Source organism: Triplophysa dalaica, chromosome 13, assembly GCF_015846415.1.
Source record: "Triplophysa dalaica isolate WHDGS20190420 chromosome 13, ASM1584641v1, whole genome shotgun sequence".
NCBI classification, from domain to species: domain Eukaryota; kingdom Metazoa; phylum Chordata; class Actinopteri; order Cypriniformes; family Nemacheilidae; genus Triplophysa; species Triplophysa dalaica.
The window spans coordinates 20,763,417-20,783,739 of NC_079554.1; the positions used below are offsets into that span (position 1 = coordinate 20,763,417).

Here is a 20,323-nt window from a genome sequence, read left to right on the forward strand (position 1 = left end):
CATGTTAAAATGCATTTAAAAAATGCATGACGTGATGTGACTGAAAATTAAAAATGGCAATTAGAGGATAACTTTTTTATTCTGTTTGTTTACTCACACCAGTATCTCTCTGTATGTGTTTAACAGCCAAAATATACACCCACATGCACGTTGACATTTCTAACTTGATTTTATGCCATTTGTTTCTATGTAAAGATTCATCTTTTAAGGTATAGTTTATCCAAAAATAAAAATAGTAGTGGTCATTATTTACTCATCTTTGTGTCATTTAAACACCTATAGCTATCTTTGCTTTTTTTTAAAGAGACTTTGATTAAATATAGGATTTTTTAGGTTAGCTTTTCATAAAACAACTGTGTAGAATATAGAATGCAATGGAGTTATTTATAGTTATTTGAAGTTAATTTATTTGATAAAGTTTTGTGTCTTAGTGAAGCTTAAAAAGGTGGTCACCATCCACTTCCATTGTTAACAGAAATGCCAACAGGAGCCTGAGTAGGCCTAAATAATGAAGTCATTTTATTATTGGGTGAACTATCCCTTTAAATGTTGTACTAACCACAAAAGTATGAAAAATACAATTGTTCTAACTTGTTCTACTTTCTCTCTGACAGTCGTAACGTGTCTGGGGATCAGAAAGAGGAACAGAAGGACTCCAAACCGCGCTCGCTACGCTTCACCTGGAGCATGAAGACCACCTCGTCCATGGAGCCCACGGAGATGATGCGCGAGATACGCAAAGTCCTGGACGCCAACAACTGCGATTACGAGCAGCGCGAGCGCTTCCTGCTTCTGTGTGTCCACGGCGACGGCCACGCCGAGAGCTTGGTCCAATGGGAGATGGAAGTGTGCAAGCTGCCCCGCCTCTCGCTCAACGGCGTGCGCTTCAAGCGGATATCAGGAACATCCATCGCTTTCAAGAACATCGCCTCCAAAATTGCCAATGAACTAAAGCTGTAAAAAAAAGACAAAATGTATTGGTCGAAAATGTGAAAAGCAACAAAGAGGACTAAGGCACACGAAACTAGAGTAATCGAGCTGTATATTCTTTTGGAACAAGTAGCAGATACAAGGATTGTTTTCCTCAAACACTTACAAAGTATGTACTGAAAATATTGTATAGAATCATGCCTTAGGCAATAATTTCCTGCATCTTTGAAGCATTATTAATATTATTATTGTCGTTATTCTTGTTATTATTATGGTTGGATGGTTTCAAGCTGTAGGAAAAAAAATGACGGTTTATTTCATTTTTTGTTTGTTTGTTTGTTTTGTTTATGCACTACTGCAGTTGATGCCCTTTGGGGACTGATAGTAACACCAGAGACTGAAAACTTGTGTTTAAAATGGCAGCGAATTACCAAGCACTCTAGTATTTCACTTTATGTTCCTCCCAGTCCTCGAATGCCAAAACAAAAATGGCCATTTTGTATTTTATTTTCGAAGGAAAAATGTTTGCACACATTTCCCCCAGAAAGCGCACATGTTGTGTGTCTGTAGATGTTTCTCTATCCATCCATTCCTCCAGTTTAACAAGCATCTTTTTTTCTTAACCTCCCGTGCCCTTTCGGGAAATTAAAATCCTGTTGTTTTCAAGTGCTAAAAATAAACAGGATCCAACAGGTCGAACCACTGGTGCCATGCGGGCGGCTCCTGGTCACGGCACCCTCACTGCTTCAGACGGGCAACTGCAATGGACGGAAAAGAGATAGAAAGACAAAAGATCAGGAATAGGCTGGTCTGTTTAAGTATTTTGTTTCCTAATGAAGTGTTTTTTAATGTTCCGGTCTTTGCTTTGGACCCCAGCGTGTATCAGTCATTTTGGGACACATTACAGAACTTTAGCTTGCCATTTGTCGGCTCCAGTATTCACACCCATCTCTAAAACCTTTGCCACTGTTTTATTTTGTCTTGATGTTTTCATTTTTTGGAATGTAAATAATGTACCTTAGTTTTGCAGCAGCAACATATTGATATACTTTTTTCTTTTCTAAGTCTGGCTGTGAGTCGGAAACTATGGGAATTAATGTAACTCATCACAGGATAAGGTTAATCAGTGTCTCCATTAAAACAACTGAAAGTCAATGATCTGCAGAGTGGTTTTGTTTGAAATGACAAAAAAGCATATTAATATTTACAATCTGTAACATTAACGTCGGAACATTTCAAAGGATTTTAACAGCTAGGACTTCAAATACATCATTCTGATCTTTAGTCGAACTCTGTTTCTGGAAAGCATTATGTCCTTTAAGTTCATGTGAGAGCATGTAGGGCCTATACTATACAAAGGTTTGGTCACACTTATTTTCCATTTAAATTTGAAGGTACTGTTTGCATTATTATGTGTACTTACAGTATTGCCAAAGCATTATACATAAACAAGAAACATACAAAAAGAGCAAACTCATTTTACTAGTAGTCATAAATACTATGCATGAACACAAATGGAAATGTGTTCATTGTTGTACCATGTTTAAGCCGTTACAGCTCTGCATACTTGTTGAAGAGCCAACATATTTTAAACGTTATTGCAAAAAATCACTTGTATTTCCATTAGCAACATGAATTAACAAGAGCATTACACTTTTTCAGCATTTATAAATGTTTTGTTAGTTCATTAAAACATTTATATATTTTGTATAATCTAATGTTAGTTCATTAAGCATTTACCACTAGTAACAATGACGACATTTAATTTAAAGAATCCATAAATTAACGCTAAATTTAAAATAGACTAAAAATAATAAATTCTATAGAAGTATTATTCATTATTAGCTATTACATTAACTAGCAAATACAACCTTAATTGATAAGTGTTACCAAAACTAATTTTGTAAAACTGTAAATAATATAATGCACATTGTTTTGACTTAGTGGCTTGGTGTATTCAAAGCGTTAAGTATATCAACCCAAATATAAATATATATTAGAAACAGACAGGAATATGTTAACCCTTGTCCCTACTGTAAAACAAACTTCATAATTAATAAAGAGCTTGTCCATTGATAATTCATAAGATCTCAGACTGCTTTATATTCACATTATGACCATGTAAAATGTTACCAAATCCTTGCAGCAAAAAGGGAGGATTAGATTAGTGAGATTCTCAATTTAACCAACATCCATCTCATCCTTATATAATTTCCAGCATCTTATCTATTATATAACACCCCTCCCAACCCATCAAAGCTTTTCCCAGAAAACCATCCAGCTATAAATTCCCATACATCTGTCTATGGCCGAGCGAGCTGATACACATCATCATCACTGACGTCATCGTCACTTCTGGGTAACTTCTCCCGAAGGACCCTACAGCGGAGATGTATACAATGCGTGATTAAACAACAAGCCACGCCCTCATCTCTCGCATGATTCCGATTTGACCACGCCCCCGTCTCCCGTCAGGCGGAGTTCTACTCGAGAGATCGGTGGCCGCTCGTAGCTTCTGTTTTGGACGGCAGACACTCGTCTCGTCTCGTTGATTTTTCTGCAAGTTTCTTCAAAGCACCGAGAACGACATGCGTTTCAAACCGTCTCGAGACCGACTGTACAGCGCTCGCTGCTGCGGCTGCTGTCACGTGCGCACGGGAACCATCATTCTGGGCACCTGGTACATGGTACGAGAATTAAAAACATGACAAGCATAACGTTACATGCCAAACTGTTAACCCAAAGAAAACATGACAGTAATATATGCGTAACGTTGGATTTATCATGCTTAGTTTTGTGTAATGACGCTTGCTGTCGCGTATGGTTTGGCTGACAGATCCGCGTTAGCGCGATGCTAATGCTAACGCTAACTCAATGTTTAGAAATCAAACTGTCGACAAACATGACACCTTATTGAGGTTAGACGTGGGTTAATGGCCTTCTAGTATTGTTACGTCGTTATATTGGTTTACGTGAGAAAATAAATCGCGGAGATTGTGTTTAAATGTTTTATTTGTTATATAATGGTGTTAAGCTAACTAGCTATCGCGCTACCAGAGGCCTACGTTTGAGTTTACCAACCTGTCATGGGACTGACATGCTGGTACTCTTTACAGTAAACTAACAGCAACTGTGTGTTATATAAGTGATTGTGATTGTTGTTTTACTTTCGTATTCAAGCTCTTATCATGTTTGTGATATTCTGCTTTGCTGTTTGACTGACAACGTAAAGGTGAAGCAGGTGAACTTAAAGGTTTGCTTGGCGACTTCTAGTGTTTGTAAATAAACTGGTGTTGTGGATAAAACATCTTATCTCATAGCATCTGTCAATGGAACATCTTTGAACATGCCTCCATGTTAATGGTTTGGGCTCAATGTTTACAGGAAACCAAAGTTTCCACTTAGAAATAACTGAGTTGTTTCAACTTTGAGCATGCAGAGTTTTCGTAGATCAAAGTGCCAAAACTTTCCAGAAAAGCCACATGATGCAGCAAGTTATTAAACTGTCTTTTAAGCTGAATTGTATCTCTGTTTAAAGGTGGTGAACCTGTTGATGGGTATTCTGTTGACGGTGGCGGTTACCCAGCCTGAAAACGTCCCTACTGTTGACCTGCAGTATGAGGTTATTGAGCATTACTTTGCCTCTGACAGAATGTCAGGTATGTTGCTGATGTTATGTTTCAAAACAAAAAAATGCTGAAATATCCATATATCTAATAATCATTTAATGCTATACGATTAGACTGTACCTAAAGCCACATACACATTTGTTTCAATGACAATAAAATGTTTTGGACTAAATAGATTGTTATGTTATATGTGCGTATCGTTTGCCTTTTGTCTCTTCAGAGAATGCCTGTGTGGGCTTTGCCATCTCTCTTCTGATGCTCACCATCAGTGCAATGATGGTGTATGGAGCTATTACTGTAAGTTAAAATGATTGAAAACATCTTATATACTTTTTGTTAAATAAAAGAGAATCTGAAAATCAGAATTTATATAAACCTGAAAATAAAGAGATGTAAACTGGTATCTGTCATTACACTACTGCTCTGAACTTCATTGGTGATATTTTGTGCAAATGTACTATGTTTCAACATCGTATAATAATCTGTTCTTTACAGTCTTGCTTCATGATGTCATCAGAAAGAGGTTGAGTCTGTGGATGTGTGACACATAGTACAAGTTTATCCTGTGGTTTCCGAGTGAATTTATTATTGTTACAGTAAAATGTACATTTGTTGTTGCTGAATATTACTTATAGTGAACATTGTGCTAGATCCACAGTGTCATTTACCATTTTAGGCATATAGTTTGTAAAAGGCTGTTGTTCCTTTAGAGCCCTCTCTGCTTGTGACTCCCTTTCATGCCATAGCAGAACCAGATGATTCATCGTTTCCTTGATTCTTAGTGGCTGGGACTAACACTCGTACATGAGTCCCACATAGTCCAGTCATAGCGTCGATTTCCGGGAAACACAAATTCTTATAAAATGTACTTAGAATGAGCTATAGATCTCTTCTCTTGGAAAGAAGCATTTGCCAAATGTGTAAATGAACTGGCAGGGGCTAGCCAATCACATTAGATCCGGCCACATCGAGAAAGTTCTTTTCAGTGTTGATTTGGATGATGACATCACACACTTTTTCCACCTGCACAGAATCGTGACGGCTGGCTCATCCCGTTCTTTTGCTACCAGCTCTTTGACTTCGCTCTGAGCTGCCTGGTAGCTATCAGCTCTCTGACATACCTGCCCAGAATCAAGGACTACCTGGACCAGCTGGTCAGTGTCCCCGCTCACTTTCTACCTCTTACCATCTGTTTATCACACACAGGTTAATTAAAAAACTCTTTCTTATCTCTCTCTCAGCCCGACTTCCCCTACAAAGACAACCTGCTTTCTCTGGACTCCAGCTGTCTCCTGCTCTTTGTGCTTGTCTTCTTTGCCATTCTCATCGTCCTTAAGGTAAATGTCATTGAACTCTCGAAATATCAGAATCTGTCGATGGCTTTTTTATTTATAATAAAGTGTATATTTATAAATTAATAGCTGCATGTTTTCTCCCCTTCAGGCTTATTTGATTAACTGTGTGTGGAACTGCTACAAATACATAAACAACAGGAACGCTCCAGAGATTGCCGTCTATCCGGCTTTTGAGACCCCACCTCAGGTTTGGCCAGTCTGCTTTGAGTTTAATGTGCACGTTAGGATGCTCATTTCGGTTCATTTCCCTAACCGAGAACTGACACTTGTTATCCGAACCGTTAACTGATAAGAATTTGATATTAAATTGTAAGGAAACAAAAATACATGCTGCGTACATGCGTCTCAATTCGAAGGCATCCACAGGAGGTCACGTTTGTCCGCCACATACGCCTTAACATGTGACATCCGGGAGATGCAGACTTCGAAATGAGACACAGGTACAGTTGATGAGAGTCTGCGACACGTTAAAAAAACGCAGCATAGCAAATATAGCTGATGCTAAGCATCCATGAGATAAGTTTATGTACGGGATAAATTGATTACTAGCATCGAAATTTCCTTGCAGTAGCTCTCCTATTAGCTTTGCTTTGCTGAACTTCATTTTGCTGTTCTGTAGACACGCCGGCAAGACAAAAAAAGCGCTGTGATCGCGATTGTTGCGCGTCTACATTTAAAAAATGAGCTTCAGCAAGGTTGCCAGTGACACACTCCGTTTGGATGAGTAAAGCTCTGACAAATGTGTTCTCAACAATCACGTGAATCACACTTGTCCAGTTTTGTCAAGTGATTGAAAACATTTGGAGGGAATTTACACTTGGTCGCACCGTGAATTAACATATAAATAGCATATTTTATTTCACTATACGGAAAACTAAAAACACGTTGATTTAATAGTTATTTAAAATCATATTCTTACATTATTATTTAAAAAAATATCATTAATATGATTTAACAAAAAAATAATCAAACCCTTTAAATCGTTTAACTGATTAAATGGAATCGGTCAAAATTTCTACTATCAGTTAACGGTTAAACGGTCAAACGGTCAATATGAGCATCCCTAGTGCAGCTTAAAGGTTATTTTTTATAAATGTTTGTGCATGGACAGTTGCCGTAGATTAATTTTAATACCCATCTGCATGTGCAAAATGTCTTAATGTGCCTAAGAAGTATATCATTTAAAATATCTTTATATATAAAGTTCAGTTTTACAGTAGAGGGCGCTCTTTGCCTCTGAATGAGGCTTTGAAGCACAATACACCTGTAACTTCAAAGTAATGCACAACACTTTGACTAACTGGTTAAGTAGTGATTAATTCAGGTTGGAGCAGACCATCAGCTGTTAAATTGCTTGTACAGTTACATTCAGATTAATGACATTTTATTTAACATTGTTTTTTTTTCCCACAGTACATCCTTCCCACCTATGAAATGGCCATGACTATGCCAGCGAAGGAGCCGCCTCCTCCTTACATGCCAGCTTAAATTCCCCAGCCTGGCGCCTGCAGTACGAGCCAGTGCAAACACCCATCTTTGCCTTTCGATCCTGCCTTCCATTCCAACTCACAGAAGGCGTTTAGACTCGGCGTCTACACGTGTCATCATCACCAGCTTTACACATCACATAAACTCGCCCGCAACTTTCTTTCGCATGACTTTCGTAACTTCACTGCAGATCTATTTTTGTAAAACCACGTATAATCGTTTGAAGCGCTAGGGGGTTGCGGAAGAGAGCGATCGTGGCAAGATTTGTTTTTAACAGCGTATTGCGATACGATATACTATTCTTTTTGTGGACACCACGACTCGGGCTCTGCAATAATCATGCTTACGACAGAATTGTGTAGGTAATTCGTAGTCTGTTGCTAATGAAATGATTCTTTGGGGCGGGGCTGATAATCGTCTTTTGAAATTTTTACCAATGAAATCTTTCGCCGTAAGCTCCACCCATCATGAGATCTTATTTTTAATGCTTCAAAGCTTGTGTTTTTGTTTTGCTGTTGTCTTAGTTCAGGGAGTATTGTGAAATCAACACTGCCCGACAGTTTGACAGGGCGTTTAGAATCGCCAACCTTGGTTAATCTGTTTTACTAGTATAAACCTGTTTAGACAATCCAGTGTGATGGTTAAAATCTATATTTTTTCCATTGTGTACTTTGATAGTGAACGTCAGACTTTCATCCTTTCAGAAGTGAAAGCGCAAAGCACTTTTTATCTTGTTTATAGAATTAGCATTGTTTTCCATCCATTGAACCCATGTGCACCATCTCATTAGCAGCCATCATAGTGTTGTCATGCAAACTGCAGAATAATGCTGTTTAACACACGACTGATGAGTGAAAACTCTCATGAGAGACAATGTTCTAGAGAATAAAAAAGGAAACTGCTAGTGCTGTATTAAATCAATGGATGCATGTTGTTTTATTTTGTGTTCTGTTTCTTGTACATGTTCTGTATCTAATTCAATAAACGTTTCAAAACATATCAGTCTTTTTTGTGCACTTTTTGACCAGTCAGACAATTTGAGATGAGCGGGAACGCCTCCTGTGTTTGGATTGGATGAAAATGTGACACGTTGTTCCTCGGCCTTTCAAAAGTGCTGTCAGGTGCTGTAAGAAGCACACTGGTGTGAGTTAACCGAGAAGACAGAACAGACCTGAAACAAGTTCAAGAAGAACAGAGACACAATGAAGTCCTTTGGCAGTTTTGTTTATTGCTTCTCTCTTCTGCTGGTTGATCTTGCTCGATGCTACGACCCCCAAGATCCATCAGACATCTTAGCCCAAAGTTATGCACAGAGGAGAAATAATGCCCTGCCACACCGGACCCTGAACCCAGCAGGTATGTTTATTTCCAAATCGTATGTATTGATTTTGTTTTTGTTGCTAGAAAAGTTTGAGTTTTTTTATTTTACCCTGCATCACTGAAATGAAACTTTGTTTCATTATTTTCCTTCAGTAAACCAGGCACAAGAAAACTGTGTTTCATGTAACATCTATGAATGTGATTTTTACTGAAATGCACAACAATTTCCTAAATAAGTGTTATGCATTTATTATAGCATAGAAAAATACATTCGGTTGAAACAAATGCTAGGCTTTTGTATGACATCTAAGTGGAATGTATTTTTAATGTCGATCTATGTGCATTCATTTTTATGTAAAGAGTTTAACTTTTTAACTAATTATGGCATGTATTATAGATAAACACTTCCAAACAATTGTATTTGTTTGATGGTTCCACTCCAACCTTCTAATAGTATACTAGAGTAAATTCCAGTTCAATGGACTGCTCAAACAGAGGAGAAAGATTATACCCCATCCTATCCCAGTAGCTTATCAAGGGCCTGCAGCTCGAAATAAACTTTCTAAGGTGAAAGACATACCAACCACTTAATTAACACAAAACAAATAAAAAAACCATCTCTTCCTGTGGCATAGAGGGAGTAGAAAGGCAAATGGGCACTAATTGTTTGCCGAAAAGTTTCAGATCAGCGACAAACAGTTGTAGTTATGGGACAATTGAGAAAAGGTACAGGCTTGTCTGCGATCACTCTCCACCACTACCACAACAGTCCTATTTAAGCCCAGATTAGTCTTGTGTGGAGCAATCATTGACTACCATGACACCAGAACAATATCCCCAAAATGTCTAACCAGAATTGCTCACAACATCTACCCTGAAACCAAGCCCACTTCCCCCAAATCCCTCATCAGAATCTAAATCCTTTTCAAGTACCTTTACACCAGAGACTTACTTTCAAAGTACTTTTCCGGAATCCCTATTAACATCTACCCTAAAACCCAACACATATCCCAAATACACCTCACCCGAATTTCTGCTACTTTCTACCCTGACACCGGAGGTTTTCCTCAAAGTACCATCCCCGAATCCCTACCTGCTTCCACCCTGACAGCAGAACTTTATCCTCAAAGCGCTTCAGCTCAATCCTTGTCAAGAATTACAGACACTTAGGAGCTACGTCCTCGCAATATCGCACCGCAGTCCATGTCAACATCCATCTGACACACAAGCTACATCTAAGACTGGATCTCATAATTTCCAGTAATGTCTACTGTGATGCAAGAATCATTACCTAAACCAGAGATACCAGACAGGATTCTTGTCCACAGCAGAATAGTCATTGAAGGGGGGACAGGTATCAATCCATTGATAATGTGATGTTTGATTAACCCTCCAAATACTTAAGAAAAAGCAGTAGGAAGCTTACATTCATAGGTGTACTTGCCAAAATGACTTTACTGGTCTATTTAAGTGCTCTAAATTACTGTTTTGCAATATCCTAAGTATGAAAAACCCTTTCAAATTCTAGTGGTATCAGGATTCAAGGATTTCTGGTGTCATTTTGCTGGGTCTACCTATGGAAATTTGTTTTAGAGGATCCCAGAAATTAAGCAATATACAGTGGTATAACATGTTGGTACAATTTCCACACCTCTTTTGTCACCCTTAGGACTTGTTTCTCAAGCACTTGCATGGATGACCTTTAGGTCAAACCAATGACTTTCAACTTAAATTTTCTCTAACTAATGCCATAATGTTCTTAAACACCACCATGATACTAAGCCAGGACATAAAAAAAGTGTTTATTCTTTGCTTAACTCAGCAACAGACTCCCAATGTAGAAGCCGTCCGTTGGACCTGGTCTTCATCATCGACAGCTCCCGTAGCGTGCGTCCAGGTGAGTTTGAGAAGGTCAAGATCTTCCTTGCCGACATGGTGGACACTCTTGATGTCGGTCAAGATGCCACACGTGTCGCCGTAGTTAACTACGCCAGCACGGTCAAAATCGAGTTCCTGCTGAAGAACCATTTCACGAAGGACTCTATAAAGCAAGCCATCAACCGCATCGGACCCTTGGCAGCGGGAACCATGACAGGTATGGCCATCAAGAAAGCCATGGATGAAGCCTTTACGGAAAAGTCGGGAGCGCGGCCAAAATCCAAGAACATCTCAAAGGTCGCCATTATCGTCACCGATGGCCGTCCACAAGACCAGGTGGAAGAGGTGTCGGCTGCCGCACGGGCTTCGGGGATCGAGATTTATGCGGTTGGAGTGGACAGGGCTGATATGCGCTCGCTGAACCTCATGGCCAGCAACCCTCTTGAGGACCATGTGTTCTACGTGGAGACCTATGGTGTGATCGAGAAGCTCACCTCAAAGTTTCGGGAGACGCTGTGCGGTAGGGTTCACGCAAAAGAGGGGGAATGGGGTTTTTTATGTCTTATTTCAGAAGATATCTAGTCCTGTATGTTAGTGGGTGATGATTCATTCTCTGGAAAACAGTTTGGTTTTATAAATATAGTTAACTTAACCATTGTGATCATGATGATATGGCATTGTAGACTTAATTAAAGCATTTGTCTTGTTTTCCAGACGTTTGAATTGTTGGGATTGTAAAACATTCTAAAGAAAATGTTTTTTAGCATGAGAGTGTTGATAAGACCACGGTCATTCAAAGAATCATTTCTTGGTTCTTATGAATGCATCCAATCGGCTCATGTGTGTGCTTCGCTGTCTATTTTTTTGGAATGAAGATCTTTGAATGGAATGCTCTCAGTATTTAATATTTCAACGTCTTTTCACGATCAAATGTGTTTCACCCTTAGATGATTCTCGTTGTAGAGAGCTTTGAATATTTGACTGTTTGTGGATAATTCAATTGTTTGTCTTTTTCAGGACAAGAGTCAAACTTTGTTCACGGACATTAAAATGACTCAACCAAGTGCTATGCTAGTAATGCGCTGTGCTAGCGACTCCCTCAAAGCTTACAGTTATCTGCTGTCAGCTAGTCAGCATACTGACATAAATGCTATTGAAGCATGTTGCAAACTAAAATATAGAATATGCTCAGTATAGATGATTATGTAGTTGCCAACGAATCTTTTCAGGACATGACATTAATTTTTGTCGATGAAATCGTTTAATATTTGAATTAATCTATCATTGCTTCGACGCAATCTCTTGGCAATTCGTAACTATTTTTCAAGCTAGCTAATTCGCATGATTTCGTACGATCTCATCCGTATGGTTTGCTTTCACCCAAGTGTTGCTTTCTACTAATAATTGTTTATTTTTGGATAGTTCACTTTGTTCAAATTCAAACGAATTAGCCCCCTCGTAAAATGTTTACGAATTCCTGTAGAATCAGGTTGTTTTTCTTAAAAGCTCAATATAAAACCAGTTGCTTGACCATAAATTTTTCTTGCTCGAGTGCTAGCGGTCTCATTGAGTAATGAAAGCTTGTTCCAGGTATGGACTCCTGTGCTATGGGACATGATTGTGAACACATATGTGTCAGCAGTGGCCCCTCCTTTTACTGCAAGTGTCGGAATGGCTTTATTTTGAACGAAGACCAGAAAACATGTTCCTTGAAACGTAAGAGCCAGCAGATTCTGCTAACTGCTCTACTGTAGATTTTGAAGACATACTTAGTACAAACACATTGGATTTTCACTAACAGCAACTAATGTAAGCCTGGTAACTGCGAATGCTACCGTTATAACCATACTAAATCCTATTTAACTACCCCATTTAGCTAGCAATTGTTGACCTGCTTTCCACCGAGTCTATGTGTGTTTTTATTGTATTGCTTGATATCATCCGATACCAATCGATGATTCATCAGTTTTATTGTGTGTGCTAATTTACAATTTACATAAAGTTACATGAAAGCTCTGTTTCAAAACCTAGTTAGGGGCCCTCAAAAGTTCTCCATAGGTCACTCGAATAGACCACTCTTTTGGATTCTTTTTAGAAGAATAAATTTCACACGGCTTTAGAATTTAGATTGAACAGATGTTGAATGACATGGGGATGAATAAATGATGACTGATTTAAATTTTGGGGTGAATCATCCCAAATGAAATGCATTAGGTTGCTCACTGTAGGTTTTGGAACAGAAATGTATAAGTCAGCTATAAGCTATATACGTGTGCAATGTAATTTTTTTTCCTTTTATTCAGCTGTTTTCCGATCACTGATGATCCAACCCATGTTAAATCACTGTTGAATTATCATCGACATATTCTTGTTCATGATGTTACTGAAACCTTGCAGCAACATCATTGTGTGTGATCTCCGAGAGACAGATGATGGCTTAAAAATATAGTTTACCAAAACTTGAAATACATCTCAAATATATTATAAAACCAATGGTTGGGTTATTATGGACAAATCCAATGGACCTGAAACATTTCCATATTTCACCAGATTTATTAGACCTTATTATGATATTGTCGTACAGATTAAACTTTGAATACCCAAATATCCAATTTGGGTTTATTTTATTTGTTAACTACTGTGCCCAGTATCTCTTATGTCACTGTAGATGTCATGTGGCTTTTTCCAGATATGGATGCGTGTGAAATAGGACACAACTGTGAACACATTTGCATTAGCAGTGGGAACTCTTATCACTGCAAGTGCCGCACAGGCTTCGTCTTAAAGGACGACAAGAAAACATGCTCCCTTAGAAGTGCTGGTGCTTACACCGGTGGCGACCAAGATGGAGATAATAGTGCTAGTGAGTTAATGAATTCACAATCATAAATGGCTCCTAAATGCCATTTCATGATGTGAAATATAAATTCAAGTACCAGTCATGTATATGAATTAGAAGCAGTTGACTAAGCAAATACAATTTTGCTTCATATGGAAACTTTGCCGGGTCTCCTGATTCGGTTGGCCATGTGGAAGAAACGTAATGAGCTATGGTTAAAGTGTTTTTAACGTGTTTTGGAAAGTAGCATGTGTTAGCTGTTTCTATGGCTTGTTTTAGGTGTAGATGCCTGTGCATCGGGTCACAACTGCCAACACACTTGTGTAACCAGCGGTTCTTCCTTTTACTGCACGTGTCCGACTGGTTTTGTACTGATGCAGGACAGGAGATCGTGCTTCAAAGCCAGTGACCATGATGATGGTAGTGCCAGTGAGTTTTAGCCTTCATAAATGGTATAACGTATCATTTTATAACATTTTATGATGGTTTCTGTAGCTGTAGCTATTGTAAAGATGATGCGAATATAAAAGTTCTTTAGGATAAAAGGACACATTTCAGATAGTTTAGTTCTATTTTGAAAAGTTTATTTGGTTGAGGGCTCGGTTTATTGCAGGTCTGGATTACTGTGCGCGGGGTCACGACTGTGATCACATTTGCATTAACGGCGATGCTTCTTATCACTGTGAGTGTCGGAGGGGCTTTGTGTTGAAAGAAGACAAGAAATCGTGTTCCAAAAAACGTAAGAAATTAGAACTATTCAACATGAACCATGTTTCCTGCAACCATGAATATCACATACACCAAAATATCATAAAATCCATTGGCTGACACATTTGATTCTTCCAGAACATTTGAAAATCTAGTTTTTATGTTAGGTTGTCTATTTCATGGTTGAGGAATGATGGGCAATGCCCAGTTTTTAGGAAACAATGTTGAATAGTTTTGCAGAAGAGATCAAATATGTATTCAAGCTATATGGCCTATAATTGTTTGCAGGTCTTTATACATCTAAATGTGTACATACGTAGCTCTATGAGTCGCCCGGCTATAAATAGATTGTTGGTACCACAGAGGCATAATAAAAACACAATTGGAGAACATTGAAAATCTAAGACGCATTTAGGAAACAATCTCATCTGTCTATGTCTGCATAATTTCTGACATGTTGAATCGGTTAAACACCGATTCAACATTGATGTGAACCCTCTTATTCATTATGTAACACTCTCACAATGTTGGAAAACATTACGAAAACTCAACATTGGATAAGCTGTGTTGCAAAGTGTTACATAGTTGCTAATGGACTTTATAAAACAACATACTTTGGGTTTGAGGATAGATCATTTAAATCAAATACGCCATTCGAGAGGTTTGTTTGTGATGTTTATTGCTTGACTGTGGTGTGAAGAGGTGAAGGTGGAGATCATTCAGGATCCCTGCATGTGTGAGGCTAGACTGGCTTTCCAGAGACAAACACAAACCTCCATTCAGGACATCAACGCCAAACATATCCTTTCTGAAAGCCAAGTCTCTGTTCTGTGCCCATATCTGAAAAACAACCTTAATATGTCATATGATTATATATATAAAAGGCAATCACCTTAACATTTGTTTTACTCTCTGCTGTGACAAGAAAGATGGAGCAGATGCAGAACATGCTGGGGCGAATGTAATGGAGCATTATTGGTAAGATCTGATTCTCTGAGTATTACTGACTACATTTACTTACAACAAAAGTTTGAGTTCTTATTTCTGTTCATCAGGGTCAATGTCTTGAGAGCTTCAGCAGCCCTACTTAAGACTCGGAAAGGACAACTTCAGTTTCATCTGCAAAGAGGCTGATGTTTAAATGATGCTTCTGAATTTTGGCTCCGAACGTCATTTCACAGATGTTGTTTCAAATGAAATTGTCAGATTTCTAATCACTAAATTATACGAAGTACTAAATAAATAGTATTCAAAATATCGAGCAATGTCAATTAATTCATATTTAATCTTATCTAAAGGTGTTGCAAAGGCTTTGTTATGCTATCCAGCCATAATCACAAATTGTTTTGTGTTGTATTTTCATTGCTTGTATATTTTGTTTTTCTGTTTGCCCTTTCCAAATTTTAGATTTCATATCGCTTAAAATGTTAAATAACCTTTTTCTCCACATTAATTTTGTTTCTTCGCAATGTCTTAAACATACAGTCAAAGACACTGTATGACATTTATGAATGTATAATCTACAATATCTAATTACTATTCACTTGTCAGTAGTATTTCATTAAATTGAAATTTGACACAGAGTTTTCAGTCTCATTGTCCAGCTTAAATATTGGCCAGAATTGAATGGCATTTGTAGTGAAAATGTACAGACATCGCTCGCAAACATATAAATCAGTGTTATGTCTGTCGTCACACAGTTCAGCCAGACAGCCTATAGCAATATAACAGTAACATGTTAAAATGTGTCTGTCTGCTACCAGTGTGAGATAAATCAACATCTCCGCCATAATAGACGTACTGTATACCTCCAGTCTAGCCATAGACTTAACATACTACTCGGGTAAATCTCGTGGAAATATGTCCAGATCATATGAATATTGTTAAATTGTGATTTAATTTTAATAGCAATTAGGACATTTTACATCACTATTACTGAGCAAAATATCACAAATTAAAGGTAGTATAAAATATTTAAATACTATTTGTTTGTTCAGATATGTACAGTATTTAATTATAAAAAATTATAAAGATGATTCAAAATATTTTTTTGTCTAAATGGCATAAAGAACATTTAACATCTGAAGGGCCTTTCTGTTTTACAAAAGGTTCTCTGTGACAAGAAAAAGGTCTTCAGATTATGAAAAGGTAAGAAAAAGACTGAATGGTTCTTTGTGAAACCAAAAATGGTTCTTCTATGGCATTGTGAAGAACCTTTTAAGCACCTTTGTTTTTAAATGTGCAGTCATCTGTTTGTGAATTCACTATTTAATTCTGAAGATAAGCCATGTACAAACATAAACATTTCACAAATTCAGACAGACTGATGTTTTAAGCTTTCTACTAAACCTGTGAACACTCAGTTCACAGTCCCTGGCATCTAAATCTCTTCTTGCAAGTCTTTTCTGCACCAAACCAAGTGATGTTTCACTTGTGATGATAACCTGTTAAAGCAAATAGGGAAGGTATTGATCCAGTCGCCAGCAGATGGAATAAAAAGAACAGGGCTGATGTTCATCTGACTGTACAGTGCTTGCTTTGCCCAGGTATGACTTCAATGTAACATGTTAATTCTCACAGCAAACACCAATATTTGGGCCATACGAGTGAGCGAAGACATCTGTGGTCTCCCTCTATCCTCCCAGTGAATGAAATCTTCTGCCAAAATACAAGGTCTTGAAGTTCATTGAGATCTGGGTGAAGGTGCACCAGGTTCCATTGGTGCTCGACTCGTCGAATAGTTTCTTTACTAAAAAGATTTTCGACGACTGAAAAGTAAGATCCACGTGCGTGAGTGTTCATGTCTAAAAAACACTTTCCTAGTCGTAAATTATCTGCGGTTCAGATCCAAAGCATTCTGCAGGTCTGTATGTTTCTGCCACCTGCTTATGAAGCCATTTATTCTGTCAAAGCGAGTTAACGGAATGTCTGGTACATTTTTTAACATCCTATCTTCACAGGTAAGCACAGAGCCGTGAGATTCCCCAGCAAATCCTTAAAGTTAAAAAGGTTAGGTTTGTCCAACATAAAACGTGAGGTCATATTTACACACTCAAGACATCTGAACACCACAGCTGCTTTTTGTTGATGTTGAGGACATAGAAAAGCGAGACATTTTACACAGCACCACACTAGAATCCTTGCACATGTATCACGATTACGTTTGTAAGGATGAAATGCATTTTAGTGAAAGTGGTTATGTTTAAGATAGCATGCTAGACTATTTCTGCAGCTAAGACGATTTTTAATATTATTTAAGAAATGTTAACTGCATTCCAAGCAACACGATGTGGTCACGTGACGATAAAGCTATTAAACACTTTCATCGTTATCGCCCAAGAAAAAGATTTACAGTTTATTTACAAAATACACATTTTACACACTGAAATAAACAGCGGGGCATATTTCATGGTCAAAAAAACGAATTAAACAGCAAATATAAAAATGTATAAACTTTTGATGATTACCTCCTCATCAGAAACTGAAGAATTCACCAACAAGATCCCTATCAGTCCAATTCGAACAACACAGAGATGTTTTGAACTCTTCGACACGTGGACTGTTCATTCCAAAGAGGCTGTCGATCATCTAAAATGTTTGCAATAACAAAGCATTAGACTCCGTATGTTGTAGAGGCTCAATAAATATGTCAGTTTCATCAGTGTTTAAACTGCGAGTATTTGAGCGCAGAGTTGCTGTCACCGAGCGCCTTAGTGTCCCTGCAGCCGTGATATCATCAAAACACATTCTTGTCTGATATCTCATTGGCTGCATGCCATCCATCATGTACGTCCTGTTGATCTGGCCAGTGGTGCTGGTTATTTGACTATAATCCGCCTTCAACACGTGGCACGTGCCAGTCATCACGAACACCCTCTCACCAGTATTTAAATGAGCAAAAAAAGTTTTTAGGCCTCTCTTTAACTGTCAATTTCGGTAGATATGCTAATATCAGAGGGAAGGTCATCCACCGTCCACAGTACTCTTATTCCACGCTCATGCAGTTCCTCCAGCGACTGCACCACCGTGACATTCTCTGTATCTGGTGACAGAGATATGGTACAACAGATGCATTATTCGTTCCAAATCTACACATCATCCACTGTTTTTTATACACATGAGAGGTACATACCCAGGTCTTCCTCTTGGCTTATACAGCATGTTTCTGACGTTGTGTTTGGGGCCGTCTTGTCACCTGCAGTACCCATCCACCTTTGTGAAACAAAAACACGGTCATGGGTTGTAATAGAGGAAGTACAATGTAAAATGTGCAATCGTACGTGACAAATACCTTTGTAATGTATATGGATGTGGGAGGTTGAGATGGAGAGATTTTCTCAAATAGTTATATGCTTTGGGACCGTGCAGGTGAAGATTAATGGCAAAGTCCTTCTGGTCTTGTGTGTACTCATGGCCTTGTTTCACCAGGAGGTCTATCGGAATTTCTGCAACACAGTCAGCACAAACTAGTACGAGCGCTTGCAATAATAATCCCAAAATAAAGACACAAATAAACGCTTTTTGTATTTGGATTTTACCCGAGTAGACCTTGAGCTTGTCTTTCAGCTCCCCGTTTATGAGGTTCTTCTGCTTCAGATCCTCGAGAAGCTCGTGCACTGAATTCTTCGCCCTCCGTTCTCGGCTCCTCATGTTCCTTATCTCTCGCTCTAGACTCTCTACCCTTGCCAGGGCTTCATGGAGTCTTGCCTTTATAATAGCCGGAGATGACGGCAAAGCATAGCAGTGGTCCTGGTGGGGTAAAAAAATGTAATGTTTATATCAGTGTTTCATCTTAAAAGATTATTATACAAATCTGTAAAATGGGTGTCATTTTTACTCTTTATTTCATTTCAACTTGGATAAATATGATCAAAATGAACATACTTTTCTCACTCACACCTATTGCTTTACTTTAAAAGACATTTATTATGAACCCTCTAGGGCTACTTTTTTGATCAATGTATATATTTTTTGAAGTTTTAACATGTATATACAATACACAGTGGAATATATAGAAAGATAAATTAATTTGTGTTGATTTTAAGAAATTAAAAGTACATTTTGTCAGAATCTTCATCTTTGTGTGAACTGTCCCTGTAGCCCATCAGAATACTCACAATGTTATGAGGAACACCCTTTGAATTTGATAGGGTGTTGGAATCTGGTGAAATCTTTCGGATTTTAAGAGAATAATCCACTGGCAGGTCCTGCAAAGTCTTCTGCGATTGTCCAGTCTTTTGTTTTTTAAGAGAATAGTCCACCGGCAGCTCCTCCAAAGCCTTCTGTGATGTTCGTGTCTTCCTGGGCTAAAGTGTAAGAAAAAAGTCAGAATGACAATCACCGAAGTCATTTTATCCATTGGATGCACATACCTTTTTGCAGGTCCGGTAACTAAAGACAGACGGTCTAACTCCATCTCTGATCCTGACAGTCTGACCTGTCCTGTCAAAGTCCTCCGGCCGGAAGTGTTCACTACATAGTACGGAGTGCACGCTTACGTTCTTTCTTGCAGAGATTTCCCACTGCCTCCTGAGATGCTTCTCTTTGGGAAACCTTTGAAGTGGGAGAAAAGTTAGCTAGCAAACTAACAACACGTCCGTCGCTCATGTAAAGCTCATCGTAAACGTCGATTTGGAGAAAAATATATAGATAAAAGTTTCGACTTGGTTTTTTATCAGTAACCATAATATAAACAAAGACCCGCATGCTTGAACACTACATCATTTCTTCTGAAGTCTCGGCTTGCTAACGTTATTGCTAGCTGCTATGTTCTAGGCTGACTGGGGTGGCCAACATATTACAATGTCCGGAAACAACTGTTTACTCTTACTTGTGAAAAGTAATTCCTCGCGATCTGGTTTGGGTTGTGCGACGGTTTTTACAGCCCCAAGCTGCGCACGAGTCTGGCATCTTTGCTCCAGTTTTATTACGAATTATGGCGCCCGCTCCAATATGGCGAAGTTGGCGTACGATAGATTTTCATACGATCCAGCGGCCAATGCGGCGTACGACGTTATAAGACGTAATGACGTATATAGTTACGTTCAGTGACTCACTAGAAGAGCGTCAGTGATGCTAATTAATATTCATGAGTGCAGCCTTCGCACAACACGGTAAACGGCGCCGCCATGTTGTTAAGCGGGGAAAGACGAGGGAAATAAAACCCATTTTACACG

At 38.5% G+C, this 20,323-nt stretch overlaps 4 protein-coding genes across 9 annotated transcripts in view; 3 read left to right on the top strand and 1 right to left on the bottom strand.

Moving 5' to 3' along the window:
• Positions 1 to 2,085, top strand: part of mark3b (MAP/microtubule affinity-regulating kinase 3b) — a 38,893-nt gene extending 36,808 nt beyond the window's left edge. For all 6 annotated transcript variants that reach the window (XM_056763965.1, XM_056763963.1, XM_056763964.1 and 3 more), the window contains one exon: positions 615 to 2,085. In XM_056763965.1, the coding sequence (XP_056619943.1) occupies positions 615 to 960 (346 nt within the window). In that variant the 3' untranslated portion in view covers positions 961 to 2,085. The remainder of the gene's footprint in view (positions 1 to 614) is intronic.
• A 1,284-nt stretch (positions 2,086 to 3,369) lies between these two features.
• On the top strand, positions 3,370 to 8,401 carry laptm4a (lysosomal protein transmembrane 4 alpha). The gene is made up of 7 exons (XM_056765232.1): positions 3,370 to 3,617; positions 4,469 to 4,589; positions 4,780 to 4,856; positions 5,591 to 5,713; positions 5,801 to 5,896; positions 6,003 to 6,101; positions 7,328 to 8,401. The coding sequence occupies exons 1-7, from the start codon at positions 3,519 to 3,521 to the stop codon at positions 7,400 to 7,402; spliced, it is 690 nt and encodes a 229-aa protein (XP_056621210.1). The 5' UTR covers positions 3,370 to 3,518; the 3' UTR covers positions 7,403 to 8,401.
• A 203-nt stretch (positions 8,402 to 8,604) lies between these two features.
• Positions 8,605 to 15,341, top strand: matn3a (matrilin 3a). Its single transcript, XM_056765412.1, has 5 exons — positions 8,605 to 8,758; positions 10,545 to 11,120; positions 12,191 to 12,316; positions 14,848 to 14,946; positions 15,057 to 15,341. Exons 1-5 carry the CDS (start codon positions 8,605 to 8,607, stop codon positions 15,110 to 15,112), a joined length of 1,011 nt encoding a protein of 336 aa, XP_056621390.1. The 3' UTR covers positions 15,113 to 15,341.
• A 127-nt stretch (positions 15,342 to 15,468) lies between these two features.
• On the bottom strand, positions 15,469 to 20,123 carry LOC130434962 (THAP domain-containing protein 6-like). The gene is made up of 7 exons (XM_056765411.1): positions 19,978 to 20,123; positions 19,520 to 19,700; positions 19,265 to 19,453; positions 18,686 to 18,896; positions 18,439 to 18,592; positions 18,280 to 18,359; positions 15,469 to 18,189 (listed from the first exon to the last, which is right to left on the bottom strand). Exons 1-7 carry the CDS (start codon positions 20,055 to 20,057, stop codon positions 18,068 to 18,070), a joined length of 1,017 nt encoding a protein of 338 aa, XP_056621389.1. The 5' UTR covers positions 20,058 to 20,123; the 3' UTR covers positions 15,469 to 18,067.
• Positions 20,124 to 20,323: the final 200 nt, after the last annotated feature.